This window comes from Sylvia atricapilla, chromosome 9, assembly GCF_009819655.1.
Source record: "Sylvia atricapilla isolate bSylAtr1 chromosome 9, bSylAtr1.pri, whole genome shotgun sequence".
Taxonomy (NCBI): Eukaryota; Metazoa; Chordata; class Aves; order Passeriformes; family Sylviidae; genus Sylvia; species Sylvia atricapilla.
The window spans coordinates 10,860,722-10,881,643 of NC_089148.1; the positions used below are offsets into that span (position 1 = coordinate 10,860,722).

General features: G+C 39.1%; 1 protein-coding gene across 1 annotated transcript in view; it reads left to right on the forward strand.

The window, feature by feature from the left end:
- Positions 1–20,922, forward strand: part of DNM3 (dynamin 3) — a 53,443-nt gene that overhangs the window by 23,794 nt on the left and 8,727 nt on the right. Inside the window, exons 4-13 of the mRNA XM_066325533.1 lie at positions 5,435–5,584; positions 6,972–7,175; positions 7,742–7,840; positions 8,706–8,866; positions 10,555–10,697; positions 12,478–12,613; positions 13,513–13,580; positions 14,429–14,567; positions 15,616–15,702; positions 17,661–17,731. Coding sequence (XP_066181630.1) covers positions 5,435–5,584; positions 6,972–7,175; positions 7,742–7,840; positions 8,706–8,866; positions 10,555–10,697; positions 12,478–12,613; positions 13,513–13,580; positions 14,429–14,567; positions 15,616–15,702; positions 17,661–17,731 — 1,258 coding nt within the window. The remainder of the gene's footprint in view (positions 1–5,434; positions 5,585–6,971; positions 7,176–7,741; positions 7,841–8,705; positions 8,867–10,554; positions 10,698–12,477; positions 12,614–13,512; positions 13,581–14,428; positions 14,568–15,615; positions 15,703–17,660; positions 17,732–20,922) is intronic.

Genomic DNA, 20,922 nt, shown 5'->3' on the forward strand with positions numbered 1-20,922 from the left:
TTGTGTTATTTGCTTTTTACATCTTAAATATCCTGGCTCTAGGAGAGTTATTTTCCTGGTGTTGATAATTGGAACAATTTCAGATTTTCTTCTTGCTTCAGCAGATTAACGGATTTTGAAAATCATTACTGAGGTGGATATTTTTAGATAAATGAGTTGTATTTATAATACCCACGTTTTTTGAGTTCTGTTAATTAGAATACTAAGTGGAAAGTAAATCATAAGGTTTAAAAGACATTCTGATTTTTTCTGAAGTCTTGCAGATGCTCTTTTCTATTGAGGTTGTTGAGCTTTAATCCAAATTTCGTGTATTGCAAGATTACTCATCAGGCATAGCCATCTTCTGTTGCCATCTGGTGGCAAAAACAATCCTCTAACAGACAAAGAAATATTAAAATAATTTAAACTGGTTATTTCAGCTAGCACAAATAATCTTAGAGACTTCATCAGCTGGCAGGCATTTGGAAGCCTTCAGGGCCAAAACCCAGAAAAATGCCACGGTGCCAACAGCAGGAAAGAGAATGGGCACTTCACAGGGAGGAAAGGCAGACAGTGGCTGCCATTTCCTGGATCCCACTCTCATTCACATGATGAGCAGGGATGCTGGAGAGATCAGTGCAATTACTGAGGCGGGTACACCAAAAGTTGAAAAGTGCCACCAGCAGGAGGAAAAGATGGGTATGATGAGTGACCCCTTCCTGAGCCGACAAAAGGCTCATCCCCCAAACAGAAGTGACATCCTGGAAGAGAGACAGTGCTGCAGGTGTGAAACCTGATTTTAAGCTTGTGTAAGGTCAGAGAGACTGCAGGTGTCCTTTGCACCTGCAAATCTCCCAGTTGTTGCTGTCTGTAGTGGCAATCTGAGCTAATCCCAGAGGCTGCTGAGGTCTGGCAGCATGGCTTGGTGCCTCAGCCACTTGTCCCATCAGGACCCACAAAATGGGATATGAGCTTCAGCTCTTGTTGGGACAAAGTAATAGTACCCACAAATACTTGGTTTTACAAGTGGATTTGCCTGGAAGTTTTTGTTTCCTTGATCCCAGATTGATGCTCAGTGACATTAGGAATTGGAAAATGTCTCATATATGCCCATCTTCATAAAGATAATAAAAGGAAGTGACAGAAGAATCAGTCCAATTTCACTTTTAGGAGAAAAATCTTTAAGTAATTATTAATAATCGGAAAGGTATTTGAAATGGACAGCAGCCAACACAAACTCATCAAGGAGATAACCCTGTCATATCAGTGCAATAAATTTTTTTATTACAGGGTAGCAGGCTTGTAAATGAAGGTATGGTGGGTATCTTATCTTGGCCACAGTAAAGGTTTTTAAATTATCTTCCTGTTCTTGAAAATATGAGCAATCTTGGGAAACATGGTTTAGCAAGGACTTCTGTAAGATGGATGCACAGCTGTTTACAGAGTGGAAGGGACACCCCTCCAGATCGTGTTCAGTATTTTGTGTTACTGATAGGGTGACAGAATAGAGTGTTTATTAAGCTGGTGTTTGGCAAATACAAGTGAGAATATGAAGGATACTGGTGGGCAGAACTGGAATTCAAATTGCTTGCAAAAGAAGCGAAATATCCCCAAAGTAGGAAGTAATTTGGCTGGGATATGGGGTTTTTTCTGTACTGAAAGGCTGGTATTTGAGGAGACTGTTGGTTTTCAGAAAAGGACCTGGTGCTCACAGGTTCTGTCATAAAATACAGAAGTAAACATTTTACAAGATGCATCACAGAAATGCAGTCTTACAAGCTTCTGCTTTTTCTCAGTCCTGGGAAGGAAAGAGCTCTGGTGAGAGCTCTGCTGCTGTAAATTTAGGAAAAAAACCTGGAGGAGAGCATGGAACTGTAGGAAGCATCATCCATAGGAAAAGATTGAAAGAACAAAAATTCCTTCTACAAACAAAAACTTTGAAGGTTGTGGAAGGTTATTGCATCCAAAAGAATGCTCTTCCTCCTCTGGTACAAGTGTCTACCCTTCTAATGAACCATTTCACTGGTTCCTAAGAGCGTGACCTGCTATCTTGTGGTAGTTACTTTCATCAGATCTACCCTGGTTTCCATGTTTAATATCTTCTGCCATGATATTCTTGTAATTCTCTGCATTGCCAGGATTTTCTGTTTTGTCTTCAGGAAATACCAGAGGACTTCTATTTCTTGTTGCCTTTCTGCTTGAAGGTTAGCAGTGGAATAACTCAGTTTTCAGTATTTCATCTTCAGCTTGTTAGAAAAGCTAGAGAAGCAGCAAAGCAGAAAAGGGATTGTAGATGGGGTAGGACAAGAAGAGTTTTTTGTTACTTCCTCTCTTTTCAAGGAAGCACCATTGAATGATTTGCTATGGTCCAGATTCACTGAACTGCATTTACTCTGTTCAGAAAAAGCTGACCATCATCAAAGAAAAGGTGAAGTACTTTGGCTGATGATGTTTATTTGCATGTTTTTAAAACACCCTTTTGAAATCACTCTTTTGGAAAGAGTTCTGAGGCTTTGGGAGATGCTTTATTGAAGGTAAAAAGTGTTGTTGAGTGGTATCTCCCTAGGGGGCTGGCAGATTGAAGGTCCAGTAATAGCAGGTATTCCTCTTGTGCTGCCTACATTTAAAATGTTTGCTACAGGCCTACAATTTAATGCACCGCCATTTTGGAACACTTTGGATCCCTTTTGAGTACTCTTCACTGGATACTGCCACCAACTTGGAGCAACTCTGCTCGAAATCAGTTTGAGAACAGTTCTGAATCCAGGTGTCTGATCTTTGTGAATTCCTGATCTCTAGTAACAGATTATTCTGTACAGAGTAAAATCTTTGGGCTTTCTAAGTTCTTTCGCTCACCCTCATGTGGTTGAAGGATGTTTTCCAAAACATCCCTTATGTATTCCTAAGGACTCCTGCTTGTCACTTGGCTCTCTTTAGCTTAGAGACAAATTTATGAAATATCTTAAGTGTTTATATAATTTAAATAGTTTGAGAACAGCAATGGCTATTTAGTGCTCATAACAATATATCATTGTGGTAGGTTACATCATAAAGGCATAGGGAGATAGAACCAATAGGAAAAAATAAGGAGCATTTTAAAAGGTGTGATTGCATAGCACTCATTCGTATGATTTGTCTAATTTAATCGAAACTGAAGAGATAAATAATCACTTGTGGATGCACTGAAGGAACTATGCTATGGTAACCTTTTTGTTCTGTGTTATCCAAGGTGCTTTTAATGAGTCTGGTGGAAAAAAGAGTTAGTTTAAATGTGAGGACTGTTCTAATTTCTACCTAATTGTTCTTTCTCTTAATGTAACTTCAGTTTTATAAAAAGAAATACACGCCTTCTAGCTAGATATCAGGCAGGATCGCATCTTCTTGTCTGGCTTTGTGTCCATTCCCACAAAGATGTAAATAAAACATTTTCTTAGTATTCTTATGTGCATGAAAGCTGGAAAGTGAAGATTGCATTAAAGCATGTGCTTCTGCAGCCTGGCTGAAGGTGTCACTGCCAAGGACGGGCTGAGGGCTGAAAGGAGCAGAACAAAGCGCTGCTTGTCCCTTGGAATTCTTATTCCGTAGGCTGCCTGTGGCACCACAGGTTAGCAACCACCCTGGAGTTTATTCCTTCAGCACTACTGCCAGCACAGATGGCACCAGGAGCAAGGAGTTTTGATGAATATGAACCCAGCTGAAAAGTAGCAAACATTTTTATTTGGATTGCTGTCAAGTCTTGTCAGATAGTGAATTTATTACTGAGGGTGAAGTGGGACAAAGAGAAAAGCTTCCTTGGCTGCCAAGTCAACTGATTACAGCTGGGCACCAACTGTTGATTACTGGATTTAGAAATAATTTCCTGAAAAAATCTGATGATCCACTAGAAAAAAACCCACAGAAACAACAAACAAAACATGAAGAAGAAAATCTATGTTTTATGCCAGGAGCTGTGTGCATTACGAAGTGGGATAAAATATGAACCACTTAACAGCTCTTTCTTTTTTTCATTAAATATCTATTTGCCAACCTTGAGATGACAAATGTTACAAATATAAATTCTCAACTGAGATATTTTATTTTGTGCACCATCTTGTTATTCTTTTTGAAATATTTTAATATTCCCTGGATTTTTTTTAATAAACAGTGGGCAATGAAACAAAACTCCCGTTCATTGTCATTTTGCTGCTGGAGCTGAGAAAAGGTTATAAAATAAGGTGCTTTTTTGTTAGGTGGTCTCTTGTCAGTAATAGTAGCAAAGTGACTTCTGGGGAACAGACCTCAGTACTGACACATACGGTCCTCTTTTAATCCATATTCTCACATCTGCTGTTCTCAGCTGCTGTTCTTTGAGTACCAAGCAAGCTCTTTACACTGGCTGTAGTGGGCTTGTTACCAAGTAACATTTTCTGGGGAAGAAGCTTCTAAAGGGAACTTTGAGATCTGCCCTGGATTGCAGGATGAAATGAACTGGAAGGTGCACAAGTCTTTTCAGCCTTTCTCCAGTCTTACTGCTCAGACCTGCTGGGGGCAGGATGTGAGCTGGTGTCTGAAATTATGATTTATGTCATTATTTCTGATGGCAGCCTCACTATGTAGATAAACTTTTGTGTTCTGCTTTGAAGGAGGAAACTCCAGTTTTAAAATCCTAGGATGTGCTTTTGGTTATGCAGGGAACCAAAAGGTTGCAATAACTAATATCAGTATTTGGATTGAAAAGTCAAAACAGGGACTTAGTGTTAAGTTTGGGTCTAACAAATTACTGTGTCTGATTCCTGGTCAGTGCTCTTCTAAGGTAAAAACAGCAACTTGTATGACATTAAAGACTTGGGAATTATTTGTGTTCTCCCACTTCAGCAAAATCACAGCTATTTCTATAGACAAACCTATTTCTATTTTTGCAGACTTGTAAACATGATTCATATTTAGACTACAGGAAACTTTTAGGAAAGGAGAAGCTGTGCTAAAAACATTATGGTTTTTAAAAGTGATCTTATTTTCATTTTGAACTTGTAAAAATTTACAGAATTCCTTTACTAAATTCGTGTGTAACATGGGGTGTTAGCTTTTGAAGCAAATGTTAAAAATCTTTCATGGTACAGAATTTGAATTTTTCATTTAGGATCTATTACTGAGAACAGATGAAAACTCAGAATCTCATTCGTAATCTGTTCCCTATTCTATTACTGTAAGTGGCATCTAATTGAATCTTTCACATTGTTCCAAAGATGATGTGCTAAAGATAGGAGCAGTAAATCACATCCAGTCAACTTGACTTTTAACTGAGCCTTTCTTGTTGAGGGCTGGTTTTCACATGTGCAGTCATAATAATGCTTTTCTGATAGCTGTGATAACCAGCTTTTGTGCCCACACATCTGAACAGCACTGGGGGCTTGAAAGTGGGTGTGCAAGTCAGTGAGCCTGTGAAATACAGAATTGTTATTGATGTTCTTGACAGAGTATGCGGAATTTCTACACTGCAAAGGGAAGAAATTTACTGATTTTGATGAAGTTCGTCAGGAAATTGAAGTAGAAACAGATAGAGTAACAGGAATGAACAAAGGCATTTCTTCAGTTCCTATCAATTTAAGAATATATTCTCCACATGGTAGGTAAAATCATTCTACTTTACATTTATGTCATATAAACATATTATGTAGCTCTGTCTGTGTAGCCATCACCTTTTGTCTGTTCTCATTTGACTGATCTTCTGGGCTGGAAAAGGTTTGAGGCTGAGTTAGTAAAGACCAGTAATGGGACTTAGTAGCAGAACTTTTTTTGCGCTCTCCAAAGGAATTCCCTGATCTAGAAACTCTCTGTGTCTCCGTGCCTTACTGGAAATTTATTGTTTGCTGTCACTAGAAATATAGTCAGACAATAATACTGTTTGAAGTTGCTTTCTGTTGAAGACCCCCTGTATATATCAAAGTTGGTTCCTCTGGTTGCCATCTGCCCAGTTTAATGAAGACAATCTAGAGAAAATGTTTTCCATTGAATCTGTCTTTGATACAGGACAAAAGTGGTATGTTTGGCTGAAGCATGTGATTTTTCTAGCTGCAGAGAAGCTCAACTAAATCCCCTGCCTCAAAGCTTGTTTGTTGAACATGCTGACTCCAGGAGAAAGTGAACGTTTCCTACCTATTGCTCTTGTTTTGTTTCATTAGGATCTGTCTTCTAGTTGAGCCATGGTTGTCTTTATTACCCAGACTCCAAATACACTTCTGGTGTTTCCTTTCTAGGAATTGCATTTTTCTCATTTGTCCAAAGGACGCCCTGTTACCCCAGTAGCAGGATTCTTACCCCAAGCCAGGATGCCTCTAGTTTGCACTGTGGCTTTTACTGGGGAAATCATACCAGAGCAAACCGGATTTTCTTACTGGATTAAGTTTTTGATCTTTCTGACTTTTCTGAAGGTGTTGCATATTAAAAAAATAACCAAAACACCAAAAAAACCCCAAACCAACGACATATCCCCAAGCCCCTTAGCAACAGTTTTGCTATATAAGTTAGGCTACCTATTGATTGTTTTTTGGGAATTTCTTAATTGGAGACACAGTTGAAAACATGGTCAGAGAAAAAATATATTTAAAAAAAGATCCAAACAACCGTTTTGGGTTTTTTGGAGGATGCAATGACGGTGGTCTGTTGCCTGTGTTCCTGTTGCTGGACAAAACTCAGAGAGCTGTGTTCATTTGTCATGTAGCCCTCAAGGATATTTGATATAAGCATCATTTTTAACCAGTTGCAATATTTCAAATATTAAATAGTACTAATGAATCCAGAGATGTCAGACCAATGGGATAACAAGTCTTTGCAGATTGTCAGGCATTTTGTTTGAACTGTTGAGAACTGTTGACATATTTATCTGCTTCTAAAGGTAGTTATGTGGGGTGGAGTTTTATGTGACCAAAAACTTGTCTGCAGCTATAGATGTGTTGACCTCTTTATCATGTGTGGTGTGCTAACCAGTTTTGTGATCCATATTGTCCATGTAGTCTTAAGCCTGACCCTTATCGATTTGCCGGGAATCACTAAAGTGCCAGTGGGGGATCAGCCTCCTGATATTGAGCAGCAGATCAGAGATATGATAATGCAGTTCATCTCTCGAGAGAATTGCCTGATCCTGGCTGTGACTCCAGCCAACACTGACCTGGCCAACTCAGATGCCCTGAAGCTGGCAAAGGAAGTAGACCCTCAGGGTAAGCAGGATCGAATGCTACCACTTTTTGTTCTCAAGTGTAATAACATAATTGAAAATAACAGATTGACTCTGGTGGGAAGTTCTGTAATTTATAATATGCAATGCAGGTGTGTATTTACATTCTCATATGAACTTCAACATCACAGTATAACTGTTTGTTAGATCAGTATTTTTTGGGTAATGTTGCTGTAAATGAATTTTAAAAATGTTATCAGTGTCTCTTATGAGCAAGTGTGGCAGTGCTTATCTAGGGATTTTTGTAGTACTGGGTAAAATAGGGGATGGTGCTGATGGAATTTCTGGATACTTACACCATAAATTTTATACCGTCGTATTGTAGGGATGCTGAGCCTTTTTAAGGAGTTTTGAGGAACACATTTCAGCACTGGCAATTCTGTTTCCTTCTTTTCCAGACATATCATAACTTGAGTTGGAGCTGTTATCGTGTGATAGCTTTGAGAAGGGCACAGATATGTTATTACATAATTGTAAGACGTAATTGTTCTTCTGAATCTAAATGATTCTTCAATAACTTTTTTTTCCTCCTGCTTCTACTCTGGTCAGGCCTTAGGACCATCGGTGTGATCACAAAATTGGATCTGATGGATGAAGGAACAGATGCGAGAGAAGTTCTAGAAAACAAACTGCTCCCTCTTCGTAGAGGTGAGAATGTTCAGTTGTCTTTATCCTTTGCAGTCCAGAAAGTGGTTTGGATGGGGGTGGTGTTTGGGAGTCCTGGAGATGAATCAGAGGTTATGCTGGACTTGATGTGTTCCTTGCTTCTGCCATTATCTATTCAGCACAAATAAAGGAGGCTGTGCTAAAAATATCCTTTCTGGAGCTGGAAAATCCTTGCTTCCTCTGGAGCATGCAGTGTAATGCCAGCACATGTCATTAGCCAGTATTTTTCTTCTCTGCCAGGTTCCTTGTAACAAAAGAATGTTTTTTTTCTTTGCACATGACAGAAGCAAGCACCAGAGCTTTGGTGATCTCACTTTAAACCAGTTTTGATCCTTGCCAGAAATTTTCCATGTTCTGGCAGCTACTGCCACATTTGCTCATTCTGTTAATAATATCAAGATTTTTTGATTCTAGTTATAATTTATTGATGAGACTACTCCCATGATGAGTCTCCTCCCATGGAACATTTTGGTCCAGCAAATGAGAAGAATTTTTTTTATTATTATTTTGTTAATGTCATATTGTTTATCTGTGTAGACCTGTGTGTGTATATCAGTTTAATTTTGCATTTTTGTTTATTTTTGAAGTGGTTTCTTTGGAGCTCACCAGAGTTTCAGATATTTCTCTATTTGAATTGGTGATTTTAAAGGAAATCTATCTGTTATATGTAAACAGAATGAGCAATTTAGACAGTGTTAAGGTTACTTTTCTACTTGTAAACATGGTCTGGAAATGCCTAAATTGGAACGTTTTGTTTGAGCTGAGATAGTCTGGCTCTATTTAAAATGTATTCAGTGGTTCAGGCAATAGCTGCATTGATATACCCATTGGTTTTGTCTTGGTTTAGGTTACATTGGTGTTGTAAACAGAAGCCAGAAAGACATTGATGGGAAGAAGGACATAAAGGCAGCTCTTCTAGCAGAAAGGAAGTTCTTTCTTTCCCACCCATCCTACAGGCACATGGCAGATCGGATGGGAACACCGTATCTCCAGAAAGTTCTGAACCAGGTAACAATCTGAAGCCTATGTGGTGAAAGGCAGCTCTGTAACAATAGGGCCAGTATAAAAACTGTATTAGAATGAGGTTGGTCACTGAACCTCACTCATCCTTTCCTGCTTTCAGTGTTTTTAATTTGCACAAGGTAAAAACAAAGCTGTATATTAAATGTAGCATACAAAAGCTTGGTGTGAGTTTCTAACTTTTACTGGCAGTTCTGCATTCCTGTGTCCTTTAGAATACTGAATAGGAACATCAAAAATAAGATTTGTTTCCCTCCCTGGAAGTATACCATTCTATTCCTCAGTTGTTACATTTGACCTATTGATTGCTCAGTGTTTTGGCACTCCTACAAGTCCAGCTTGATACTGTTTTTTCCAGTTCACAGTCAAATTGTGGCTTTTTGTCTGGAATAGGCAAAGAACAGGTCGACCTGACTTTGTGCATTTTTGACAGCAGCTGGAAACAGCTGGAATGTTCCTGATTGAAGTAGAAAAATAAGGGCCTGCTCTGCTTAATTTTTTGCTACGGTGGCTTTGCAGCTGTAACTTGACAGCCAGGCTATGGAATGCTCTAGGCTTGCTCATAAAGACTACTAATGCCATTTATTTGTGCCTCAGAGCCATTGTCTTCATCAGGATGCAAGAACTTGCTTCTTCCCTGCATTTTTTTCTGTGTTTAGAATGTTTTGCCTTGATTTACATGACGAAAGTTTAATCCAGATGTCTTAGTTTTGAGACTGAAACACATGCCTTTCAAATATCTTGTTTGACCTGACTCGCATTGCTATTAGCTTTTTTGTGAGCTTTTTTGAATATTTACCTACTTCAGTAGGAACAGTTGGTCTTCTGTTTCTTCTACTGTGTGTAGAATGTTAGATATGGGAAGATCTATGTAAGTTCTGTCCTCAAGATGTGGTTTCAGGTAATATTTCAGTTTCTTTGTATCCACAAGGTGGTGCTCCAGGGAAACTCCAGCTTTTGATTTTGTGCCTGTCAGTCTGCTAAGCAACTTTAAACTTGAGTTTATACACTTTGGTGTATGGCAGTTTAAATGTATGGCTTGTCTGGCTGGGGTTGGGAAGAGAGTTTGGGGCGCAGCCGAAGAACTTGCGTTTGCTTCTAATTAAGGAATGTCTGCAATACCTGAGAAATTTGTAGCACAGGTGAATCATGGACAGTACTGTCTTTAAACATTAAAACATACATACATACATACATACATATATGTGTGTGTGTGTAAAAACACACTGTGGCTGCTTAGAATCTCCTTTTTTCCTACTTTGCCTTGTGGCTGTAGCATAAAGGAGTTGCTGTGCTGAACAAATACGTAGGAAATTGTGAAACACCCTTAAAAAGGCAGCAAAATTGGGAGTGTGGCATCAGCACAGAGAGATGAGAGGTAATTTTAAATTACCCATGTAATGTGTGTAACTTTTTCAAGTGTAACTAAACAGGTGTGTAGTAACAGGCCTTGGTGAGTGAGAGGATGAAGGAATTTTTTGAGCCTCCTTACAACGTGTGTGCTCCTGGAATATTGGATTGTTCTTTAACAGTCTCCATTGCATCAGAGATCAAAAGAAACTGCACTGGTAAACTAGCACAGGTCTTGGCTGATATGGTTGGCAGTCAGAAGGAAATGACTGTGCTCCTGCTTTCATCTTTTTAACAGTATAAAAAGACTTTTATTTGCTTTATAGCAACTTACCAATCATATTCGGGACACCCTGCCAGCCTTCAGAAGCAAACTCCAGAGCCAGCTGCTTTCTATAGAACATGAAGTAGAGGTATACAAAAACTTCAGACCAGAAGATCCCACCAGAAAAACAAAAGCCCTGTTGCAGTGAGTGTCTTTTGTCTGCTTTTTCCACTTTGAATGGGTTTGTTTTGCCTTTTTTTCCCGCTACTTTCTAATTGGTTTAAGTTTAAACATTAGAATATTGTTAAGGATTCTTTACACAAGCTCCAAAAAAATCTGTGTTTGATGTTCCAGAACACTTTATTTATTCTACAATTTCAACAGAATTTTCCCTAAATTAATTTTAGTAATCCTAGGAAAAAGAGAAAGCAGAACAAGGAAAAGGCATAAAGATGGGCAGCAGAGATGATCAAAGGTAAAAAATTGTTTCTGATTGTGTAGACACATTCTTCTCTCTGCCAAAATTATTACCTCAAGCAAGGGAGAGACAATGTGTTGGAAGTCTGTAAGATGAGGAGACTGGAAGAAGAATAAAGAATGCTTCTTTTTCTAGTATGAAAACTTGGCTGTGCAAAAGAACCTAGAGATGGCAAGATCAAAATTAATCAAAGATGGTCGTCCTTCATATTTTGTGTGCCTAAGACCCAGAGTTCTTTGCTGCAGGAGTTGTTAGTAAAAGTTTGTGTGCTTTCAGAAATCAGTGAGGCAAATTCTTGAGGATTATCGTCATCAATTCTGGATTAGAAAGCTTTTTCACTGCTGAAGTCACTGTCTGGTTTGGGTCTCATCCACAAAATAAGTCTGTCTGATGAGACTTTGATAACAGTGATGGAACAGAAATGTTCCAAGTTCATCTGACTTGGAGTCAAGTGGAGGTGGAATCGCAGCCCTGTCTTGATTGTGGATTTAGCCACCAGGGAGGAAGGACAATGCTGATGTTGTGGATTGAACACCAGTTAGCACCTGCTGCTTTGCTGCATCTGCTTCCTTCCTTGGCCTATTTCCAGGGATTCTGGAAACTCAGTACTGCCTATCTTTTCACCTGACAGATCTGCTGTTCTCACTTTCCCATTTTTCTTTTCTTCAGTTGTAGCCCTCTGTGTTTATATGCAAATAAAATTTACCTGTTAGAGATGAAACGTGAAGGAAGAAGAAATGTAAAATGTACCTAGCTCTTCTCTCTTATGTGCCTGTTGTCACATTCCTGCTCTGGCCAATTTCAGAGGTTTTCAGCATTCTCAGTTCTCTGGGATAGATGGTAATAGTGCTGGATTGTGATAATGGGTAAGTTTGGGGCTGGATTCATTCTCTAATTAAAACTTTGGAATTTGGGAGCAAAGTAATCAGCTGAACCTAGAGAGGCTTTCTTGAGCCAGATGAAGACTGATTTACTCCTTATTTTTGTAACAACTGTGTCCAAAATAGTAGAGAAGAGTTCCTCATGACTTTACTCCAGATGTTTTGGTTGCAAAAACAGAGAGACATCACCTTTGACTTTTCCATGACTGGGAGAACTCCCCTGTGGGTTTTTCTGGATGCTCCTGCTGCAGAAGTCAAAGCACAGCCAAGTAAGCTGGAGCTTGTGGTAGTGACACATCACTATGCTAGTACTGGTTCTTGGGTTTGCCTTTTGGCATGGGGAAACTCCTTTGTGATCTCTTGTGAATTTTCCAGCACTGGATTCACATCATGCTATTAGACTGTACTGCAAGACAGCAGGGATGCAGGGGGATGTGTGTAGGTAGGGATTCTATGGATTGGCAGCTTGGCTGAATCAGTTGTACAGATACTTTTGGTAATTGCTGAATATGTTTGAATAGGCAGTACTAGTTGCATAGTACTGAAATAAGAGTTGGTAGTTAATATGCTTAAATTGTTCTGGGTTTTTTTTTTTTTTTTCTTTCTTTCTTTCTTTAACATTTAGGATGGTACAACAGTTTTCAGTGGACTTTGAAAAAAGAATTGAAGGATCAGGAGATCAAGTTGATACACTAGAACTTTCAGGAGGTGCCAAAATCAATCGTATTTTCCATGAACGCTTTCCCTTTGAACTCGTGAAGGTATTTATCCATCCTGCCGATGTGCTTTGTTTTATTTATGTATCCTTACGTTCGTACTGATAGTAGTGTGGCCAAGAAAAGATCTCATTAAAAGAATATGCTTTTAACTGTGGAAGAAATTACATGAAGTTATAATTGAGACATTAGGCTTAATTTCTAGGATTGAGCACTGAAACATGCTAAGAATTCTAAAATAAAAGAATTAGAATATAATTATAGTCCCAGTTCATAGTATTTTCTGTGCTCTTCTATTGTTTTATCACAAATGGCATCTTTCTTCTGGTTAAATGGGGCAGACAGAGTTGGTAATTTGACTTGTGTTTAGGTAGCTGGTATCTATTAAAATGAGAGTTATGGAAAATACCCCTTTAGGTCCCTTCCAACCTAAATCTTTCTATGATGATTTGACTTAGGTAATGACCCTTTCATTTGTGATGACACTGACTTCTCTTCCAGCTAGCTGACTTCCAAGAAACTTAAAGAAAAGCCTTATAACTTCATCATTGAGACAACTCGTCTCTTAAATTTAGTTGAAAACTGTAGAATGGGAAAATAAACAGATCATAATCACAGAAGTTGTACCACTTTAAGAAACCAGACTTAAAAAAAAAAAAAAAAAAAAAGGAGTCTTCCAAATCCTGTTTCTGGCTTACTCTGTCTACTCTTCAAAATCATTCCAGCTGTTGGTATATCTGGAATGGAAGAGTGTGTGATTTTCAACAATATCTACTGCTGCCTGTGCCCACAGTGCCAAAACATTTTAAAATACTTATGGATTGTTTAGTGTAATTAGGAGTTACTACTTTAACTTGCTTGTTTTATGGTTATATAGGGAGAGAGGATATTTTTTGTTTTGTGAAAACCTTCTAATGTGCTCTTGTGTGCTGCTGTTCCTCCAGATGGAATTCAACGAGAAGGAACTGAGGAGAGAGATAAGTTATGCCATCAAGAACATACACGGGATCAGGCAAGTGCTCCCATGTTTTCCTGCCTGCTCACATGATACAGGAGGAATATCGTCCCAGAGTATTGCTTACAAGCTATGTTGTTCTCAGTGTCTTGGGAAATGTTTCTTGTGTTACCTACCTGATTGGTAAATTCTCAGATGGTTGATGCTGGAAGCTGTGGTACAGTATTTGTACTTTCCTTGCCTGCCTGCTGGAGAGGTGTTGATTTATCTTAGTGAACTGATAGTTTTGAGTGTGCTTTTATAGTGGGTTTTTTTTTTGTATAAATCATCTGCCAAGGTAGACCTTGGACAACAGCGTTTGAAAGAGAAGCAAGGCCCTTTGTTTAGAACTGAGTCTGAGGGGTAGCTGTTCATGGATTCATTTACTCTGCAGTGACCAACTATGAAATTCTCCATGTCAGACTCTGAGTAACAAAACCTCATTTCCTGGTGTGAGTGAAAAGTGCACTGTCGTTGATAGTGCAGCCATGGGATTCTTATGGATTTGCTGTGCAAGGGATTGTGCATGGAGTGCTTGCAGCTGCCACTCATCCCTAAGGTTTGATGCACTGCTGCTGAGGCTTTCCTGTATTATTGCAGTACTCCTTAGAATTCTTGCAGTTCTCTTGAAGGAGTTTCATCTTTCAAGCATATTTCCACTTATATTCTTATATTCTGATTATAATCTTACTCAGAATGACATTTTATTTGAGAAATAAGCACATTTAGTTCTGTGGAAGCCTGTTGGTGTAGGGATTGTTATTACTCAGCTCTGAAAGTGAAGATTGGAGCAATTGAGTTAAAAAAAAAAATCTTCCTCGCCTGATGTTTTTATTACTGTCTTACATATTCTTTTACGTCCACAGAACAGGTTTGTTCACACCAGATATGGCGTTTGAAGCCATTGTTAAAAAACAGATAGTTAAGCTGAAAGGACCCTGCTTAAAAAGTGTGGATCTGGTGATGCAAGAGTTAATCAACACTGTCAAGAAGTGCACTAAAAAGGTATCTTGCACATAGATCTGGTAATGTAAGTAAAATATAATGGTATAGTCCTGTAATGTAAAGCCTGTCTTTGCATTTTATGGTGTTCCATGAGATTTCTGATTCAGTCACTTGTTGGACAGAGTAGGACTTCCTCAGGTAATTAATTACAACTTCTGCAAAGTGCTCAGAATAATGTAATAATGGAAAAGTTCATTTTTTGATTTCTTTGTTCTGATTCTTATGGTGAGAGGTGTTTTTTGAGTCAAGAGATGCCCTCAGTTTCCTCCTTAAAATCATGTTTGCACTTCTTAGCTGACTGGCTGCTTTTGCAGTCTCACTTGTCCACTTGCCTGTCCCACAATCCCAGTGCAGGGTACCCCATAACAGTAAGTTACAGGAGTAATTCTGGCATGTGAGCACAGGTATGATGAGGTTGTTGAGAAATACTCTCTTGCATTTTTTCTGAAAAAACCCAAATTTTTTTATACCGATGAGCAAGGAGAGGAGATATTTCTTAAAACCAGAAAGACAAAGAACATAGAGAAGCAGATGCTCTGGTATATTTTCAGCAGAGTTTCCAGGTTTTTTTCACTTTTGTCGAAGTCTGGAAGACATGTCACTTGAATTAACTGTGCAGATGCTCTTCCCAGTGGTTTCAGACAAATTTAACACTCTGTTATGCTTTTTTCAGTATTATTATGTGAAGATGTTGCCACAAGGTGGAGCCTTTGAAAAACAAGAGATTTGGAAATCATTTAGGGCACCACTCTGGAATTAGGCCCAGTAGAAGAGAGAGAAGCCTCACCCCAGATAGACTGTTTCATGTGCCCAAAGTGTCTTTTCCTCAGTGTTCCCTGGAGGAAAAGAGCAGCAGCAATCCAAGGGTTTAGGTCTCTCCAGTCTCTGAACAGCAGCAAGTAAAGCTTGCATTGCAGTGTGCTTGACTTTTAGTCCCAAGCATCTATAATACTTGCTTTCTACCAAAGAGGAAAGCTGGAGGCTCCCTTGTTTGTATTCCACTGAAGCCTCTCCGCAGGTGTAAATTTCTGTTAATTTTCTGTTTCAGTTGGCAACATACCCAAGGTTGTGTGAGGAAACAGAAAGAATTGTTGCTGGCTACATTCGTGAAAGAGAAGAGAAGACCAAGGATCAGGTTAGAATAAAGAGGAGATGTGACAGTTTGGTGAAGTGTGTGAGGGAGGATAGTTCATACATCCAAAGTGCAGTAGGACAGTCAGAACTGCTTTTATTTTTTTTTCTTTTTTTCTTTTTTTTTTTTTTTTTAAATAAGCTGCACATTTTAAAGAGGAAGAAAAATTGCTTCTTTACCTCTGAGCTTTGACAGAGACTAGAATTGTTACAAAAAGGTTAAGTCGTGTTCTTGTTCCTGTGCCAGTGTGCCAACTTCCTAGCTGGGCCACTAGAGCTGTTTGTGGGAAATCAGTATTGATTAAACAAATGCACACAGCAATAGCTTATTTCTACTTTGTTTTGAGGTGTTTTTAACATACCCATCCCATTATACTGGGACCCTTGAGGGAGTGACAAGCTTTTCTTCACGTTCAAAAAAAGCTAAAAAAAAACAAATAAAAATTTGGAGAAATTTGGTTCAAGTGTTCATCACTCAGCCAAACATTCCAAATCCAGGAAAGTGCAAATCTGAAAATACATGTGAGAAAATCCAGTGGAAGTGAAATCAGGAATTATTTCATTTATAAATCTGAATTATATCTGAATTATATCCATTGTAAATCTGAAGAGTGCAGAGTGTGACAAGAGAAATATTGGGGGAAGAAGAGCTCAGCAGAGCTCCTAAGCTGTTCTGGACCCTGGCCCTCTAGTCCTGTGCCTGTGCAAGTTAGGGAGCTGCGCTGCAAATGTAGTCATAAAAATAACTGAGCAAAACAAATTATTAGCTGGGCTTGTGCTTGCAGGGAGTTCTAGTTAGAACACTGTTATCTCAAAATTTTGGAGAAAATAAAAGTTGTTTAAAATAATTTAGTTTTATTTTCCTGTTCTTCATTGTGTGCACATACCTGAATATTTCTCAGAGCAAAGAACAAAATACAGGCTTTTTGTAAATGCTAAAAATTGACCAAATAGGTTATTGTCACCTTCACATCATTATTTATGATGTTAGCAGTTATCCCTTATAAATCAAAACACTAGTGAGAATATTTTCAGAGGTAAGAGATGGAGCAAAAACACAGTGAGGATCTGAGTCTAAGTGAGGCATCTAATATCTTCTGGAAATTATGAAGAATTTGGGAGTGATTCTATATTTGAGAGGACCTGTGCAGAAATTAGGCTGAGGAGATTAAATGCCACCATTTGGTAACAATAAGTTCCTTCCTTGCTCCCTCTGATAAATGAAGTCTGGAAAGATGGGGTGAAGTGCAGTCTCATGCATATTCCAGAGCCTGGTGGAGGGTGGGAGGGAATTTTTGCTGATATCTTAGCAAGTTCTTTGCTGAGTTAGGTTGTCAAGGTTGAATCAAATTCTCTGCAGGCTGTGGAAGGACTGACAAGTGGTAAGTACACAAATCATTGTGTTATTTTGTTGATAGCCCATCTCTCAATCCAGATATGCACACCAGAATGGTTGGCTGGTACCTGGACTGGACATTTTCTGGGTCAGGACTTAGATTACTTATCACTTCTTTGTGTGGTACATAAAGAAAGTACAGGTATCTGGATTTTAGGTTTAACGTTTAGGTTCCTTGCTGGCTTGGTTGGAATTCTCCAGATAGAATTTTGCTTAACTTGCAAAATGCAGAGCTGGAATCTGTGTTATATAATTATTAAAATTCTCTCTGTTCGTGTATGATTGATCTTAATGGAATGGACAAGGGCCAAGAGAGTGAAAAATGAGGTCGGTTAAGGAAAAAAGTAAGAAGAGGGAATAGGACTTCTGTAGTCTAACTTATTAAACAAGCACAGAAACAGAAGCAATGGAATTTGGAAAATATTGTATTTGGCTTGAACAGTTATGAAAACAATATTCAGTAATGTGGAGAACTCAAGAGTTCTGGTTTTTTCTCACTTTGTTTTCTTCAATCTCTCTCTTCCACCTTACCCATCCTATTTTGCTCTCCCTGTCTCCCATAATAGATGCTGCTGCTCATTGATATCCAGGTTTCTTATATCAACACCAACCATGAAGACTTCATTGGCTTTGCGAAGTAAGTGTATGGAAAATTTGTTACAAAGACACTGCCAGGCTTTTTTATTTATTTGCTTGGGGGTTTTTTATTATATTCAGAACACAAGTCCTGAAGTGTGACAGTGAAGATCCAGGCTACAGGGTCCCAAACATGCAGGACCATGCTCTTTCTCAACAGCCAATGTTGAATCTGTCCCAGTTGCAGGGGAGTCTTCACCCAGTTCACAAACCTGGTTTCACTGAAGCTGGAGCTTATGTCTTGGTCTGGAATCACACGTATTTCAGGGCCACAGAAATGGATATTGGTGGTCTTTCCACATTGTTATTAATGCATACTTTGGGAGCTGTGATTCTGTGTGAAACAGTTTTGCTGAGAATAATGGATGTCACTGAATTAAAAGTGTGCCTGCTGTTTGGCTGCAGAGAATAATAGTAGCAGAATGCCCTGCAGGGCCTGGTTGACGTTCTCCTCGCTTAATTGAAAAGGCTGTGAGAATATTTTCCAGAATGTTCTCCCTTGGTTTCCAGCAATTTGTGCCTCAGGGACTTCATACCAACATTTTGACACCAGTAAAAACATTGAAGATGTCTTCACTCTTTGAAGAATAAATGTTCCTTCAGACATATTCATGCCATATTTGCCATAACAGTGATTGGAATCACAGGTTTTGGCCATGTGAGATGCTGGCAACAAATTCTGGCACCACGGTGCATATTTGACTCTGGCCAGTTCTAGTTAGCACTGTGAAGGAAGCTCCACATCTTTGGCAGTGTGCCTTGAAGGTTTAAAACATGGGGTTCAGTAAGCTGAGAAAGGAGAAGGCAGAGCCAGGCGCTGTTTGTGTTTGGTTTGAGCAACTTTCTCTAGAATTGTTTGTGGATCCTAGATATCATTATCAGTTCTCTTGACAAATGACAGGATGTTGTAGGAATGGTGGCTGGCCTTCTAGAGGTCAAGATAACAACCTGCCTGCTATTTACTACTCTTCATCCTTTTCTGACAGGAAAAAGGCTGCTAAAAACACTCCATGTATATTCATGGGGTGTGTTGTGACCTTGGGAAGTCGCACAGTCCCACCTCCTGCTCAGAGCAGAGTCCATGCTGAGTCCAGACCAGGCTGCTCAGGATTTTGTGCAGTCAGATTTGGAGAATTCCCAAAATTGGAGATTCTCCAGCCTTTCAATGCTTGCCTCACTTCACTGTGAAAAGACTTTTCCTTGCATCAAGTTGGAACTTTACATATTTTACAGTACTGGACTCTGGAGTTCCAGGTGCATCTGTAGCTATTTCATTGTGTTTCTCCCCCAGGAAAAAATCCCTTCATGGGTGCTGCTCCTGCAGCCTCCATGGTCCTTGCTGCTGTGTCTTTACAATTCCTGAGTTCAGTTTCTCTGAATGAGTAACAAGTGACTCTTGGCTTAAGTTCGCTGGTAAGTTTAAGCAGGGATTTCTCTAGGTTGGAACAGATGGAAGGAAAGTAGCTTTCTTGACTTGTGCTCTACTAAAGGATAAAGTCTGTATAGCAAAGAAGAATTTAAAATATATTCACTTATGAGACAAACAGGAGAAAATACTAATTTGAAACCGTAAGTGTATTATTGTTACAGCAGTTATGTTAGAACTGGAAAATGAAATAAGTCGGGTAGCATAGGGGCTTCTGCAGTATCTAAATATCCTGGACTACAGATTCCCCAGATTCCCCAGCTTCCTTTCCTTTGCTGAGCTTTCTAGCCCCTTGTCTCATGTGGCTGCAGTAACAGTGTAAGTCCTGTGGACCTTGGTCATGAGAGCGCAAGACATTGCAAACTACCCTGTGGCACTGCAGGATCTGAGGCAGGTACAGTGTAATGTGGATTGTCTTGAGAGGGGTTTAACAATGCCTCTTTGAACAATTTTGCATAGTTATAAAATTGCAAAATCTTAGAATATTAACATTTGGTAGAACAAATGGCAAATTTTTGGGCTTGTGTTTGTTTCCAGTTGGTATAACTCAAGAACAGTTCCATGTTTCCATCTACATAAAGAGTAATTTGTATTTAGAACATTAATTAGAGGACCAATTGCTGGACTATTTCTAAAGAGCATGGTTTCTTAGTATGGTGTTAATGGTATCATGAACTTTTCGAAGGTGATAAAATTAAGAAAACAAACCAAAGTGCTGTGTTTTCTGTGTGCACTTCATTTAATCACAATTTATGTATCAAAGATTATGCAACTTAGATGATGCACCAGGGGCATGCAGTGTTGTTTGGTCAAAAAGATCAGGATGATTGAGCTAACCACAGTGAGTAGGCACACGGAACAAATATCCTTGTGGATCTTTTCCCAGACAGCATGTGGACTGCTGGTTTGATAGTGTTGTCCCAAGGGCAGGATCAGAATTTGTACAAGGGTCGAGTTGGGTGCAGCAGCTGTGCACCAAACAGCAGGATTGGCAACAGGCTCTGATCCAAGCACACCTCTCTGCCTTTCTCTGTCAGAGCAGCCCCTGTAGCTGCTGAAATACGGATGCTTTTTTCTTCAGTGAATCAATGCCTGGTGAAATGGTATCATCTAATCCAAACAAAACTTCCTGTCACCAGTGAAATGCTGGTGGCTGAGTAGCCAAAGCCTGCTCTCTGAATGCTTTCCTCCTTCTTTCCAGCAATATTTTAATTTTGTGGCCCAACACAAACCGCCACATAATGCAAATGCTTTTAGAATTAAAGGCAACTTGTTCAGTTTTGAGAGAGGAGTGTGTTTTGTTTCAGGAACTGGGATTACCAAAGTTCAAGAATTGAGCAAAATATTTTAAATATGGTTTAATTTCAAATGTGCTGTATTCTTGTAAGATTTCAGCTTTGAACCAGCTTTATGATGGCTTCATCCATTGGTTATATTTACACTCTCTAAGTGCATATAAATATTAGAATAATATCCAAAACAAACTGTCAAGACAAAGCTATTAAGGAGCCTCCAGCAGGGGAGGATTTTGTTGTACTGCTGTAAATAACAGAAATGGCTTGCTTTTTGTCTCTTCTGAGTATTTATAGAGGCTAATGTTTCCAAAGTTACCCACATGAGCCATAATTTCTCTGTGCTTTTAGTAACCTTTACCAGTGCAAGAAGGATGTTGTTGCAAAGGAGATGACTGGTAGGAGCTGTCTGCTGTGCGTGTCCCTTCTGTGCTTAGCAGGCAAATATAATGAGGCAGAAAAGCAGTTGAAATA